This window comes from Coregonus clupeaformis, chromosome 37 (genome assembly GCF_020615455.1).
Source record: "Coregonus clupeaformis isolate EN_2021a chromosome 37, ASM2061545v1, whole genome shotgun sequence".
Classification (NCBI taxonomy): Eukaryota; Metazoa; Chordata; class Actinopteri; order Salmoniformes; family Salmonidae; genus Coregonus; species Coregonus clupeaformis.
The window spans coordinates 28,929,698-28,943,179 of record NC_059228.1 but is presented as its reverse complement, the minus strand read 5'-3'; the positions used below and the strand labels follow the sequence as shown (position 1 = coordinate 28,943,179).

General features: G+C 46.3%; 1 protein-coding gene across 2 annotated transcripts in view; it reads left to right on the top strand.

Annotated features, from left to right (window-relative positions):
* Positions 1-13,482, top strand: part of ttc27 (tetratricopeptide repeat domain 27) — a 112,595-nt gene that overhangs the window by 92,279 nt on the left and 6,834 nt on the right. For both annotated transcript variants that reach the window (XM_041866363.2, XM_041866362.2), the window contains 5 exons: positions 2,007-2,129; positions 6,279-6,506; positions 7,820-7,918; positions 8,376-8,428; positions 9,924-10,089. In XM_041866363.2, the coding sequence (XP_041722297.1) occupies positions 2,007-2,129; positions 6,279-6,506; positions 7,820-7,918; positions 8,376-8,428; positions 9,924-10,089 (669 nt within the window). The remainder of the gene's footprint in view (positions 1-2,006; positions 2,130-6,278; positions 6,507-7,819; positions 7,919-8,375; positions 8,429-9,923; positions 10,090-13,482) is intronic.

The following is a 13,482-nucleotide window of genomic DNA, read 5'->3' as shown; positions in this document are numbered from 1 at the left end:
ATCAACTACCAGACAGTTAGTGCCCCTCAGGTTAGAAGCTGCATCAACCTGGTAGTCTTTATATGGTGTTACATGTAAGGCTTGTCTGTTTTTTCTCTGTCTGTGTATATATTCCTGGGAGATGAAGAGTGAGTGATTAGCCTTTTTGTTATTCTGTATTTGTAGCAAGCAGAAAGATGGTTTGTCGACCATGGATGTGTTTATTTGTGGTGTTGTAGCACCTGTCTTGGCACTGTCAGTTTCTCCTTCCTTGTATCAGCTAAGGCGTTTGAGCGGTCTAATTTGCTCACATTTTCAGCTGGTGGGAAATGTTTCCTTGGCTTTGAATTAACTCTTTGCTGTTGTCCAAAACCACTGCTTCTCAATAAAATCAGTCAATACAATTGATGTTCACGTAGGTAGAGTGTGAGGCCCACACACAGACAGGCACAGGCCTGGTCAACAGATGAGGGAGAAGAGCGGAGATGGTGAGATAGCAAGGTAGAAGTAGGGAGAAAGGGAGCGGGAGATTGTGGGGTTTTAAGAAAGGGAGGGAGGAGGAGATATGGCAAAGAAGAGGTAGCGAGATTGAGAGGGAGGGGGTGTAAAAGACAGGGAAAGAGAGAAATCAGTGGGCTCCATGTAATAACGGCGAACAGCAATAAAGCTGGAATTGAAGGCACCATATTGCTGCCTGGGGAATTGAAAGTGCAAGCAAGGCAGAGAATTGTGTGGGTTGTGGTGATGCATTTTCTCATCAGTGAGAGGTGTGACCGGCATGTAACGATGGCCGTGCCTGCGCTCAGAGAAGCTGTGTGGGGAGAGGAGGGACAGGAAGATGGGTTGAAATAGCATATGTTGTAAGATGTGCTTACAGAATGAATAAATCCCCATATAATTAAACAATGTCTTGTCTGTCTCAGCCCTTCCTGTTTTCAGGGAGATTCTGAAACCACAATGTCAGGAGTTTTCCTGGAAATGGGGAAAGAGGCACAAATGGCATGTGCGCTGCCGTATGTCCTATTAGTGTAAATGTCTGCCGTTTTGCCATTGGTGTCACGTCCTGGCTCCCCATGTCTCCCTGGGGGGGTGTAAATTCAGATTTATGGGGTCCATCATCCCAGTGGGACGTGATATGTCGCCCCTGAGACAGGATGGGTGGCGATCACAGGAGAGGACAAGAGGTGATAAAAACCAGAAACCTAGGCTCCAGGTTCGGCTCCCACTCTTTAAGTGGACCGACAGACAGGTTACGGCCTATGTTGCCTAGTGTGAAGATGACAAGATAATGAAAATAGATGTGAGGTCATAATGGTGGAGATGGAAAGATAAAAGATGAAGATACTACCCTGGGTGAAAATACTACCCTGGGTGAAGACACTAGCCTGGGTGAAGACACTAGCCTGGGTGAAGACACTAGCCTGGGTGAAGACACTACCCTGGGTGAAGACACTAGCCTGGGTGAAGACACTAGCCTGGGTGAAGACACTAGCCTGGGTGAAGACACTACCCTGGGTGAAGATACTACCCTGGGTGAAGACACTAGCCTGGGTGAAGACACTAGCCTGGATGAAGACACTAGCCTGGGTGAAGACACTAGCCTGCATATGGCACCACAGCTTGGAATGAATACAACTGGTGATGGCTGCAGCCTAAATACTGCTAAACGGCAGTACATATTTGCATTCTTGAACATGCCAACCACCTGAATACAGCAGCCAGGGAAGACAAAACTCTCCCAAGCATCCTGTGACAGAAAAATGACTTTTATTGCTATGAATGTGATAAGGGTCATTACCACCAGAGACTGAGCTGTGATGGTTCATGGAGTGTATGCATATGCAGTGTTTCCCCTAGGATTTTTTTCAGCAGCGGTGGCAGAGCTAGGAGGGGGTCTTCTTGCGGGGGGCTGTGGATGGGGTCTTCCTGGGGCATACATCTGTACATCAACATTATATATTTTTTAAACTGTTTAAATAAAAAACGAGTTGTGCTATCCCATGTCTGAAACTCTCTCACATTTACAGAAGCAGCTGGCCAGCCTGCTGACAGACCTGGGCTGCACGAGCTCAGCCCTGCTAATCTATGAGAAACTGGAGCTGTGGGAGGATGCTGTCATCTGCCTGGAGAGGATGGGCCAGCATGGCAAGGTACAACACAGCCATTACAACCACCAGAAAAACTGACTGCCCTTCTCAGGGACAATTCAATACCCATTGCTTTACACAACAGACAAGGTTATTCTTCATACTAAACATGGGCACCACACTGGAAGAACAGTGAATATCGGCACTCTGTCCATTCATCCTGTTACCTAGCTATCTCGCTGTGCTCCCTACTCCCTCCATCTCTCCATCCGTCTGTCTATCCGTCTGTCTGTCTGTGGTGTGCACCTGTTTATGCACTCGTTTGTGTTCTCTGGCGTTCCAGCTGTCAGACTCATCATTCCCAGGGAGATCTGGCACTGTTTCCCTGGCGTTATTATTAACCTGTCTGGCCCCCAGGGCCCCCCTGGGAAACACACTCCCAGATAGACAGAAATATAGCATGTTTGGGTTGGATCACGCTCTTACAGATCCCCCCATCCCTCAGTCAATGTCCTCTTGGTGGCGCTGATTGAATGTTCACTTTGGTCTCTTAATGGTGGAACAACAGGAGTTGGAAGTACAGGTCACAGGGGTAGCCAACAGCAACCAATGGCATTGGTTTTAGAGTCTGATTCCCACAGTGCGGCAGAGAATAAAGAATCAAAGATTTGGACGTATGGCAGCTGTTTGTTTTTGTTGGTCCTCCTTTTTGATAGCGGATCGTTTTCCTCTTTTTTTGGGCGGAAAAGTTTCAAATGTTTACACAGGTGTTTTTTTCTCGCCCGACCTACAAGTGCTCTCGGTCAGAATTGACTGAGGTAATGAAGCAGCGAAAAAAGGAAGAGCCAGTGGTAAGGCAACCTCCTCTCTCGCTCTCTTGCACCTGTCAGACGATGTTCTGTCAAGTCCTAACAGAATTGTGGAGTGCCACACCAGGCCAAGTAGAGAACCCTGTAACACCGTCCGCCATCTTGCTGTGGTTCTGAAAGTCATTGATGAAACTGGTGCCAGATTTGTCACAACCGCTCTGAGGATGTTCTCCCAAACCGTTACGCAATGGACATCTGGTTCATTCTTGGTCCGATTTTTCTGTCCATTTCTCACCCCTTGTCCTTTCAGTCATCAACCTTTTTAAGTGACATCTCTGCATGATTCACAGGGTTCTCATAAATTCTCTGTAGCATCACCACATCCATCTCTCTGGATCAACAAAGCTTGGCTGGGACAGATTGAGCAGAAATGAGTATTCCACAAGCATGCACACACACACACACACACACACACACACACCATACTCCCTCCAGGTGGGCAGGGCTGACCCGCATTCACTCCCAACCCTGAATGCAAGGCCTGCGGGCCTTTGTGCTCTGTTATTGACTTACAGCTTGTTTTGTCTTCCAATCTGATTACAGGGGTGCATTCTGGTCAATAAAATAAGTCCTTCATTCTAAAACCATGCGCTTTGGCCCAAGCCAGCGCGCCATGTAACATGATAAAAAATGCTAGGCAATCCATTTGTCTGGAGAAGACAAGGGTGGATTTCTGCCGGTAGTCTCTTTGTACTAAACGTGCTGTTCCTGCTCTCAGTGTCTGAATGCATGCTTAATGTGAATGAGCCATACCTGGCCGCACCCTGAGAAAAAGAAAGAAGCTCAAATAGAGAAACAGAGGAAAGCGGAGAGGGGATGGGAGCTTTGATAGCTTCTGCCAGTCTTGAGTACATAATATAGGTTTATCCACTAGAGTTTTGAAGGTAATTGTCGTATTACACCAGCCTTATGGATGAGCCATCCGTGTAAACCTTTCAGCAAATAAACAAGACGAAATATTGAACAAAACTGTTATGGTATAACCCAGTCCAAAATATCAGCTTTTGAAATAAATGTATGTTATTGGCAAATGTTTAAAGCACCTCTGTTGCACAAATGGGGCAGTAAATCGCATATGAATATCCCGGTACATGTAATTCAGCCAGAGAACCAATTCAGAGAGTATATATTCTCGCATTCACAACACATGAATGTTGTTCAGTTTTTAAAAATATTCCAAGCCTGATTGGATTCCTTTCGATGTGCAACTGCACCGTGGTAAATTACTCTCCCCTCACTAAAATGGGTCATGGCTCCCATAGTAAGACAGTGCCTATTTACACAAGCAACAGATCTAGCCAAAGGGTGATTCCACTCTACCCTTAAGCAAGGGTCAGTGAGTTCAGAGAACTCTGTATGTGATTTTCCCAACACAATAAGGGTGTCTCTCCCTCTACCTCTCCTCCCGCTCTCACTCTCTCTCTTTATGGAGGAGCACACTGGGGGTTCGAAATGGTGGCCATGCTCTGAGGTTATTCACAATCACCCTTTACCATTTCCCCAGAAGGTCTACTGAAGTACTACTTTAGATTCAAGTCATTCTCCAGTGAGAAGCACATAGTCTCAGTCTGTCTTATTGCCTGGAGAGAGCATGTCAAGGCGCAATATCATAAGAGAGATTTCTCATCAGTTAATTAGTTGCCAGCAGTTGGCTGTAGGGGTGCCCTATTGATCTTGTGAATATAAACTCCCTAACATGCATTTTTTATGGTAATAAATATTTCCATTCTTTCTGGGAAACAGTCTTTCCTGGGTGTGCAGCACCCTTCCAAATAACTGAATGGCGGCAACTACAGGATTAAATGCAATACGTATAACTGTAAAACGGACTTGTTGAAACAAAATACTTGTTGAAGGCCAGGACTTGGAAGGGATCAGGATCCAGCAGCAGCGGTTGGTGTGTGGTCTGGAAAAGGCCATGGAAGCCCAGTTCTTTGTTTTGATCAGCAGCACTAGTGTGCTGATGTGATGGCAATTTGTAACCCTGAAGGACGATATTGATATTTGAAGGAAAATCCAATGGAAATTGTTTTATAATGGGCTGTAAATTGTTGGCCAGCTCCGTCAGTAGAGGAAAAGGGGTTTAATTCTAATGTGGATGCACATGTCCTCTAAGATGAGTTTGTCTGTTGTTAAACTCTACTATAGTATGTGTGGTCAGGGTAAATACAAATATGTGAAATATGAGTGAAAGAGATCACCAACGTAATCAGAAAACAGTCATTATGATATTTGTACTCTGTGGTTAAATGATTGGAAAAGAAAAGCTGAGAGAAATGGACGACTTACTGATAATATATGTCAGTCTCCTGTAATTTCCTGTCATTGATAGAGTTACTGAACTCCCCTCACTTTTCTGTGGTACTATTCCCCTATTCTCAACCCAATCTGTTATTTGCAATATTGCAGAGGTCCATGCTCATCTACTGTTCAAGCTGATACGAAAAACACGTTTTTGTCAAAAAATAATTCACTTTGCCAGCCGTATTGTTTTTACATTGTAATTCCATGTGTTGGAGGTGAGTTCAGGGTCTTGTGGTGTGGTAGAGAGGGTTACGGTTACAAGGTGCTCCATGGGGGCCGAGTGTGTGCCAGTGGACTTGGCCCAGGTTCAGCCTTCAGAATGGGATCCAGTAAAGGAACACAATGAAAACCCAGAGACTCTTGCGCCCAAAAACACTCAGGCTGTGGGTAGATTTGCACCCTTCAACATGAACCAAGCAACATCTTAAAGTGAAGGGAAAGCCGATCATTATTCTTCAAATTAAAACGTTTTTACATTGTATTTAGTCAGTTGGCAGCTGAGGGGGAGACAGGCAAGTGGGGCAACAGTAGGAAGGGTGGACACGGGGATTGAACCCTGGTCTCCATTGGGGAGCAGTATGTGACTGGCCATGAGCGTTACCGCTAGACAACGGGCTCTTCACAACCCGATCATTATTCTACCCACAACTGTGTAGAATAATGAGGGAATACAGTACTCAAATCAGCTCTTTTGAGAGGTTCAGTGTCTGTTGGCTTTTATTCTGGGCAGGCTGGAGAACATAATGTAGTTGAGGCTACAGTAGAAGGACCCCCAGTTTCAACATCTTGATTGAGCTTCCTTCCCCAGTGAGTGGATTGTTGCAATCCCAGACCAAATCAAAGCCTGATTATTGTTAGCAGGGAATTGTAAGTGTCTTGGCTCTGAGGGTCGTCAAGAACAAATGCCTGTTGAAAGACATTTTGACTAACCACCTCCTTCTCTGTCCCCCTCTTATCTCACCTTTCTTCCCCTTTCCCTCATGACCAATTCTTACTTTCTCTTCCTGTATTCTTGCGCTTCCTTCTCTCCCTCCCTCAGGCGGAGGAGATCCTGCGTAGGGAGCTGGAGAAGAAGGAGACCTCCAGTCTGTACTGCCTGCTGGGGGACGTGCTGCGGGACCACCAATACTACGACCAGGCCTGGGAGCTGTCCAACCATCGCAGCGCCCGCGCCATGCGCTCCAAGGCTCTGCTGCACCTCCGGGCCAAGGACTTCCAGCAGTGTGTGGAGTGCTTCGAGAAGTCACTCCGCATCAACACCATGCAGGTAAACTAACCTCTGAAATGGCTAGCTATAGGTAGGATATTGAAAAAAGTATTCTTGTCATCTCAGGGCTAGAGGGTAGAACTCACAGGGTGAAACTTAACTACCTGACCTGTAGGTAACCTCCCTACAAGTGATATGACAGATTTTGTATTTATTTTTATGAATAGATGAATTAAATAATTCAACAACTTTAAAGAGTAGGTTGGCATCGTGCACAATAGAGCTGGAATGAATCTGCGCCTTTTCCCCCACCCACCCACACTTTCCCATTTCCCTGAGGAAGTAGTGTCGGGACAGTGGTGTCTGGGACCTGTCCTGTTGGCTCCCAGCACACAGAGGGCAGCCAGCTCACCCTATAACCACACCTCTAGATAGAGGAGAGGAAGAGTGGAGGAGATGTGAGGGTAAAGAGGAGAAATAAGGAGTCTGTTTCACCCAGGCCCCATGGGAACAGAGGAAAGGGAAATTATTTCCTGTTTTCCTTCACTCTTCTGCCCTTTGTCCTTATTTAATTCAGCAGGTCAGCAACCAATAGGATGTTTTAATTTAGCTTGTTTTGCCATAATGACCTTCACCCTCCATTTTTCAAGGGGTTGTTGAAGTATTGCCAAGGAGATATGAGGGCTCTTGTAAACGATCGCTCTGGCCCCTACATCTTTGGAGAATGAAGATAAACAGAATAGAGGGGAATATACCTCTGTTTCCCACCTCCCTCTGATATGAGCAATGAGATGTTGTAGTGTGCTGTGGTGAGAGGGGAAAGACACTCGAGTGTGGCTCAGATCTCAGATCTGGGAGGAAAGAGAGAGTGAGAGGGAGGGAGAGAAAAATAAAGTGGAGAGAGAAAGGGAAATGGAGGGAGAAGAGGGAGAGAGTCCGGGGGACTGACGCCACAGCTGATTTGCGTAGACGGGGCCTGCCTGTCAGTCACAGAGTGGGGCCTCCCGCAGCCTGCCTGACAGGTGGGCTTTCCTCCAAAACAAACACAGGCACAGGAGGGCTGCAACATGAGCCAACATGGCGTTTGCATTTCTTTTTTTCCGCTTCCTTTTTTTGCACACGTCTCCTGTGTGGCACCTGCCAGTGAGCGTGGCGGGATGGTTTGAAAGCAGGGCTGAGAAAGTGGGGCAGGCTCAGCACATTGTTCGTTTATGCCGTGGATCAATGGGGTGAGTTAGCGTTTGCACTAAGATAATATCGGATTCTCACCTTGAATAGATAAGACTATAAAATGATATTCCACTCAACATTTCACAGTTTAGGATTCCTGAACTCACTGCTCATGTTTGACTCGGTTTGTCTTGTTTCTGCAGCTTGGGGTGTGGTTCTCCCTAGGCTGTGCCTACTTTGCCCTGGAGGGCTATGAGGGAGCTGCCAAGGCCTTCCAGAGGTGTGTGGGACTGGAGCCAGATGTAAGTGCATTACTACTCTACCTTCCTCCCAATGTCAGGCGTCATCGCATATAGGAGGGCAGAGTCAATCACATGAATGCACAGTGGGACCATCACAATACCATTCATCTCTCATTTTGTCACTCCCCCTTCTCTTTTTCCATTACTCTCACAAATACACAAACATTCCAACACAACCCCCCACACACACACACAAACACAAACACACTTAGACAAACGGAAAACACTCCCTGCCCATAACCCGAGCTATAACACGCTTGTCCTCCAGCAGTCTTTCCAATTCAACTTAATGACCCATACAGCACCCGTGTGCCCACTGCATTGAGAGGGAATGTGCTCATGTAAAACTCAGCAAAACAGATTTAGGCTCGGGGGGAGTCAGTCTTGTGCCACAGCTTCTAAACAACCCTGTGCTTACTTGTGTGTAAACTGTAAATCTTTATTTTTCCTTCTTCAGAACGCGGAAGCGTGGAACAACCTCTCCACAGCCTACATCCGCCTGAGACAGAAGTGAGTACTGTATAGTCGCTCCACCTGGACCATTAACCTGTCAATGATTGAACAGAGTTAGGACTCTGGAAGATGTACAATTCAGTCATACGTATTCCAATTGACAGGCTCAATGTCTTTATCGAGAGCCTCCTCTCCCCAGCTCACACACAATTGACTGGACTGAGATTAGCTTTAGGGTGAGGAATTCTATTATTGAGCCAACTGGTTTTGGTGGCTCAGCTGAGCCTTGAGAAGACCCATGTATCTCAGACCCATGTATCTCAGACCTATGAATCTCAGACCCATGTATCTCAGACCCATGTATTGGTCACTCACTCACCCGCCCTTCCATCCACCCACCACCCTTGTGCCGGCTGACACATAGGGCCACAACAAAGACCGAGGAATCAGACTTTAATGTTCTCTCTCAGCCCTGATATCCCTGAGGTTCTCCAGCCACTACCCCTAATGATGCAGGACCTGTCACTCTCACAGAGAGAGGGACTCACACTGCCAGCCAGGAGCCATCCATTCAGCCTGACAGTATTGATTTTTGGCTGGAGAGAGGTATCAAAGAGTAGCACTGATTTACACGCCAATGAAACAGATTGATGTTACAATGCTTTTTTCACCCCACTCCAACTCCTCTGGTCATTGGTTTAGTCTCGTAACTGACCTCGAGGCTTTTCAATTACATCAAAATCTCACTGGGCAGTCGTGATGGGAAAGATAACATCTCAGCACCCTCCTGATTTTACCACAGGACCTAGATACAGCCCTGCTGACCCTGATGCGGGCATCAGCCAGATTTGTTAGGCTTAAGTCAATTAGTACATTCCCACCACTGCAAGATGGGCAGGTTCTCTTATTTCCCCTAAAAACCACAATCTCTTACTGGCAGAACTCTGTCTGGGAACCAGGAAGCTCCACGGTTTCTTTCTGAGGAAACTTTCCCCCTCAGCCCCTGATCAAATAAGCCCTGTGCTTTCAGGCCTGAAATTAAAAAGCGGGGAGACTTCTACCTGTTTAGCGCCGCTGCTAAATCAGCTGAAGTGGCTCTGTTAAAGAGCCTGGAGCCTGTGGTGTGTGTGAGTGCAGGTGGATCAGAGAGAGAGTATCAGGGCGGTTGTCACGGTGAACTGCTAACTTATGTAGCCTGCGTCTCACTGAGGTGTCAGACACAGGGGGCAGGCAGCCATGTCAGTCAGGCTTGGCTATGCTCCACTTCTGGACAGCTGCTGAGGTTACAGAGATGCAGGCACCTCACCTGAAATAGTGACTCATTACTGAACTATAGAAATTACAGGTAGGACCGACTCCTAACTTAAGTAACTCAAATTTGCACATTGACGGTAGTGCATGACTTACTCCGAAGTCTGTGCGCATCTCAACTTAGTATTCATCCCATAAGACTTTGTAAGCTGCCCCTGAAAAGATTGTGAGCACCAGCCATGTAAAAATACTTTCCATGGCACCACTAATTCCAGCGCCTGTCTGTCCCACTGTTTGTCAGGACGAAGGCTTTCCGCACCCTACAGGAGGCTCTGAAGTGTAACTACGAACACTGGCAGATCTGGGAGAACTTCATTGCTGTCTGCACCGACGTGGGAGAGTTCGCAGAGGCCATCAAGGCCTACCACCGCCTTATGGACCTGAGAGACAAATTCAAGGATGTGCAGGTAATGATAGTGCCCACAGGCGCAGATCTAGGATCAGTTTACCATATCCTGAAATCACAACCATAGCCATTTAGGGGAAACTGACCTTAGGTTAGTGTCAAGGGGCAACTTCATCCTACTTGGTTTAGAACAGAACTATATATTCCCTTGTTTACAGGATTATTTCTAAAATGGAAATGTGCTGTGCTACAGTAACCCAGCTAACTTTCCACCCACGCTGGTTCCTGTCGCAGATAAGTCCCATGTCATAGCTTGTTCACATCTAGGAGCAGTACGTGTAAAGCAACCTGGGATTTGAACACGCCAGGCCCCATATGCCACCAGGAGCGTGCCTTTAATGGCACCATACGCCTCTCATCTCCTCGTTCCACAGCGCTGCCCCGCTAACAACCAGTCGTTAACAGCAGCCACGTCTCCCTTAAGGAGCGGGGGGAGCCGGGGTGGGCTTTCTTAGCCGCGTCATTTGGGATTCAGGCTCCATATGTTTGAGCCCCCCCCCATCACAGAACCAAGGGCCTTCCAGAGGGTGAACCCTTGGGAATGAAGAAATATGCAAGAGGTTGCAGTCTGTTTGAGAAGAGCCCTCTGCCACCGCCACCTGCTACCACCTCTTTAATACTGAAACCACTTGGGTCAGAGAGCTCGCTTAAAGGATCACTCTGAGACCTGAACCTTCTGGACCTCCTTGACTACACACCACTTGACCACCAGTCTATCATTTTGCTGAGGCGTTCACGATATCTAATGGAATGTCATGTGTCGATATTGCAATGGGATCCACGCCAATAGTTATACCCTGCCTGCTAGGCTTATCAAACACTTTCATTTGGTTTCATTTGAAAAGATCTACGTGAAAAATCTGTGAATCATCGCTTGCTAATTGAAAACCCACCAACGCTTACTAAATAGAAAATTAACTGTCGACTTTGAATAAACGAGTCCAAACATCGCTACTGAGCAGAACGGCAATATAAGTCCTCTGCCTCGGAATACATACGTTCTGTCTTCAGAGCAATTAACTTTAAAGAAGATGTTTCAGCACGGATGTGAATGCTCTAAATTACAAACAGAACTTTAGATCTCTGGAGGTTGGGGCTGGGTGCTCCTGGGGGTACAGTCATAATCCCCAGCCCTCGCCTCGTCCCGCGCCACCAGTGTAGCGCCACTTAACATGCACAGCCCTGTTTGGATCTGTTTCATTGCCTTTTCTAATTAGCTTGGCAAAGTCAGTGGGGGTTTGCTCAAAATGTGTTATTTTCCTTTCCTCCCTGCCCTCCCTCTCTCTTTTGCTCTTCTCTCGCTCAATGGATTCATTTTTGCTTGGCAAGATGCTAGCGCCTCATCAATTAGGATTGGAGATGTAAAAGCACACAAGTTGAAAAGGTCGCAACCAGCCACCCGCTGCTGTAAAAGATATGTCCCAGTAATTGGGATGTGGATTCACATTCTTTAACTCTGTTTTCCAACAGTCTTCCTTCTCTCTTTTTCTCCTTCTGCACTTTACTCTGTGTTGTGTAAGAAGGATTGGTCAGTTCCTTAGGCCCCATCTTATTTGGCCTTTGAGCATCAAATTAAAATATGTTCCCATCCGGTTTATGAGTGCTTAATGTGGTCGTCTGATACACTAGCCTCTCCCCACACGTAGTTTGGTGGCACTATTTTGGTTGCGACATTGTGAAGTCCCCATCCGTTTCTTCTACCTGCCCCTCCTCCCTCCTCCACCAAACGTATCCTTGACGTAGTACTGTTTCATTTAAAAGTGCTCATATTTGAAGAGAGTAGGCTATATTTGGCATGCCTGACTCACGTCTTTTAATTGTATTTTGAATTGTGTGACGAGGCGACATTTAACGTCATACCTTCTTAACCTACTTCATCAAATCTTTTCCTGGAAGTGCTTGTTTTGTCACCAACATATCTTATAATAATAATAATAATATGCCATTTAGCAGACGCTTTTATCCAAAGCGACTTACAGTCATGCGTGCATACATTTTTGTGTATGGGTGGTCCCGGGGATCGAACCCACTACCTTGGCGTTACAAGCGCCGTGCTCTACCAGCTGAGCTACAGAGGACCACCTTCCTTTCCCCTCCTTCACTCGTTCTGACCTTATATTTTGTGCTTATTTTCTTCTGTCTTGTTTGCTTCCTGAGACAGTTTTTAGTTTATACAGTACTGCATGGCTGAGGGGGAGAGAGTACTTTACAACTGTACTCCTTATGGGCCATGATGCATTCCTCTTCTATGGAATGTAGAGGGGAAGCAACTAGAGTGGCCTGAGTGACTTATGAGGACCTCTGTCACATGCCCTCTATATTCTCTGTATCCAATGGGTCCTAGTGATGAATTATGGGTTAAGTTGAACACACACACATTCCTTTGAGACAGAAAATAATTTAGTTGTTTCTTTCCCCTGTTAAAAATAAAGAAGGTCTCATTCAAAATGGATCAAATCTCACTTTACTGTGCTCTCGTTACTCTGGATACATCAAACCTTTACTGTTTTCCATCTTGCTCTCTCTCCGTGGGAGGATATTACTTTTCCTCTTAATTTCACACTATAAGCGCATACAGCAGGAATCTGGGAGAGTGATCCATTAAATTTCCCCTTTAACTTGAATCAAAAAGTTCCATGTAGTGATTTAATTTGTTACACATTTTCATCATCATCGACAGTCATATCAGATTAATTCTGTCTGAGACCTTCCAGGCTGAAATTACCTTCAGATGCTGAGGTGCCCCAGTGGCAGAAGAGAGCTATCAATCAACATTAACACCCATTTACCCAGCACCTCCCCTCCCCTGATTTCCCTCCAACACACAGACTTCTACCAGCTACTGCACCAGTATAACAGCTACCTGATCGGTCAGACCAACCCCTTCTCAGAGCCAGTAGGCAGAGGGCCTCTGCTGTTACCCACTCAACCCCCATCTCAAATACACACTGATATTATTATTACATGTTTTATCCGGTATGGAGACACAGGATCTCTCTCTGGACCACACACACATACACCGGCACCTTATCTGAAGGTCAGGAGAGGGGTGTGTGTGTGTGTGTAGCGAGATACTTGCAGCACCGGTATGGTATGCAGAATTACATTTGTTCCAGCAACTGAGAACGTTTACATTTTAAACAGAGATGGAGAAGTGGTACACTTACAGTGTGAAAACTAGGAGCTCGCTAAAGAGCATCTGAAGACAAGTAATTTGTTACATGTGAGTGGTGAGAAGGATAAATAATTGAAATTAGAACTCCCGTGGAAATGCACTTGGGGGACTGTAAAAAAGGGTGCGGTAGAAAGAGTGATGTAGTGAAAGAGGGAGAAGGGAGAGACGCTCCCGGATTCCCTAGAGAGACGGCTGATGTTTTAAAGGCTGAGACGACAG